Source organism: Merops nubicus, unplaced genomic scaffold, assembly GCF_000691845.1.
Source record: "Merops nubicus isolate BGI_N331 unplaced genomic scaffold, ASM69184v1 scaffold3339, whole genome shotgun sequence".
Lineage (NCBI taxonomy): Eukaryota > Metazoa > Chordata > Aves > Coraciiformes > Meropidae > Merops > Merops nubicus.
The window spans coordinates 3,466-4,529 of NW_008629990.1; the positions used below are offsets into that span (position 1 = coordinate 3,466).

Consider the following 1,064-nt stretch of genomic DNA (forward strand, 5'->3'; position numbering starts at 1 on the left):
CTGCTTATCTCCAACATTCTCAGGCTTACACTAAGGACTTGGAAAGAGGAGATGACAGTCAGTTTTGAAGGGGTTTCACTTTCCTCAAGTATAAAAAGATACTACAGGGAGATAGGATTGCATTCAACAAGCAAATTCCTGAAAAGAAATCTCTAAATTTAAGCTCCCTCACAGAAAAGTTATTCCTGAATGCTGGTGCTACGTATGTTTGAACCCAAACTTCTTAAAATCTTGGAATCAGTCACATATTGCTTGGACACTGCTGGTCAGATCTGCATCTTGGTTAACTTGAGCCAGTTCAGGATAACACCCCTGGCATTCCTTTTCAGATGCATATTAAAAATGCAATGAACAGAAACAGTAGCAAATAAAATGTCTCACCTGTCATCTTCACTGGAAAGTCCACAGTTCTGCAGTCTTGAAAGGGCTAAGTGAAAAAATTGCTCTAGAAAGCAAATATAAAGAAGATGAATGAAAATGTTCAGTGCTTTCCAATATAGAACTAAGCATGCCACCCTGACTACAGCATTTTCAGACATAGTGGGTCTTAAGCATTGTGCATAAAAGAACTCAAAATAAGAAGATTTATACATTTTGTACAATTTGTACATTTAGGGTCACAGGTGAATCAATGATGCCAAAGAAATTTAGGTTTATCAGAGCTCCTCTCTGGGAAGCTTTTCGTGCCCTACCACTCCCCTGTTGGAGAACAGTGTGAGATTCATATCAAAAAAAAAGTCTTAGTTACAGTAAATAAGCACTAAAAGAGTTTCCAAGACTTGCATCCTAATTGACTTTGTTTTTCCTTCTGCTGAAACAGAAGCAGCCTTGACCCAAAAGGAGTGGACAGCATGGGACAGTAACTGGATTATTTATCTTGGGAGAAGACATCAAACCAGCATGTGCTCACTGGCAAAGTTGGGCAGAGGCACCTTCCCAGCCCTCCCTCAGTGGGCAGGCACCTGCTGGACTCTCAACGAGCCTCTAACTGGCAGGCACAGGCAAACACTGCACAGGGACAGCAGTCATGCAGCAGCAGGAACGCTCCCTGCAGCCCCCGTGAC

The 1,064-nt window shown here is 42.2% G+C and overlaps 1 protein-coding gene across 1 annotated transcript in view; it reads right to left on the reverse strand.

Annotated features, from left to right (window-relative positions):
• Window positions 1-381: 381 nt before the first annotated feature.
• The window catches only part of LOC103779474 (type 2 lactosamine alpha-2,3-sialyltransferase-like), a gene marked incomplete at its 3' end in the record, with an annotated part of 8,420 nt that continues 7,737 nt past the window's right edge, over window positions 382-1,064 (reverse strand). The window contains exon 6 of the mRNA XM_008947099.1: window positions 382-445. Coding sequence (XP_008945347.1) covers window positions 382-445 — 64 coding nt within the window. The remainder of the gene's footprint in view (window positions 446-1,064) is intronic.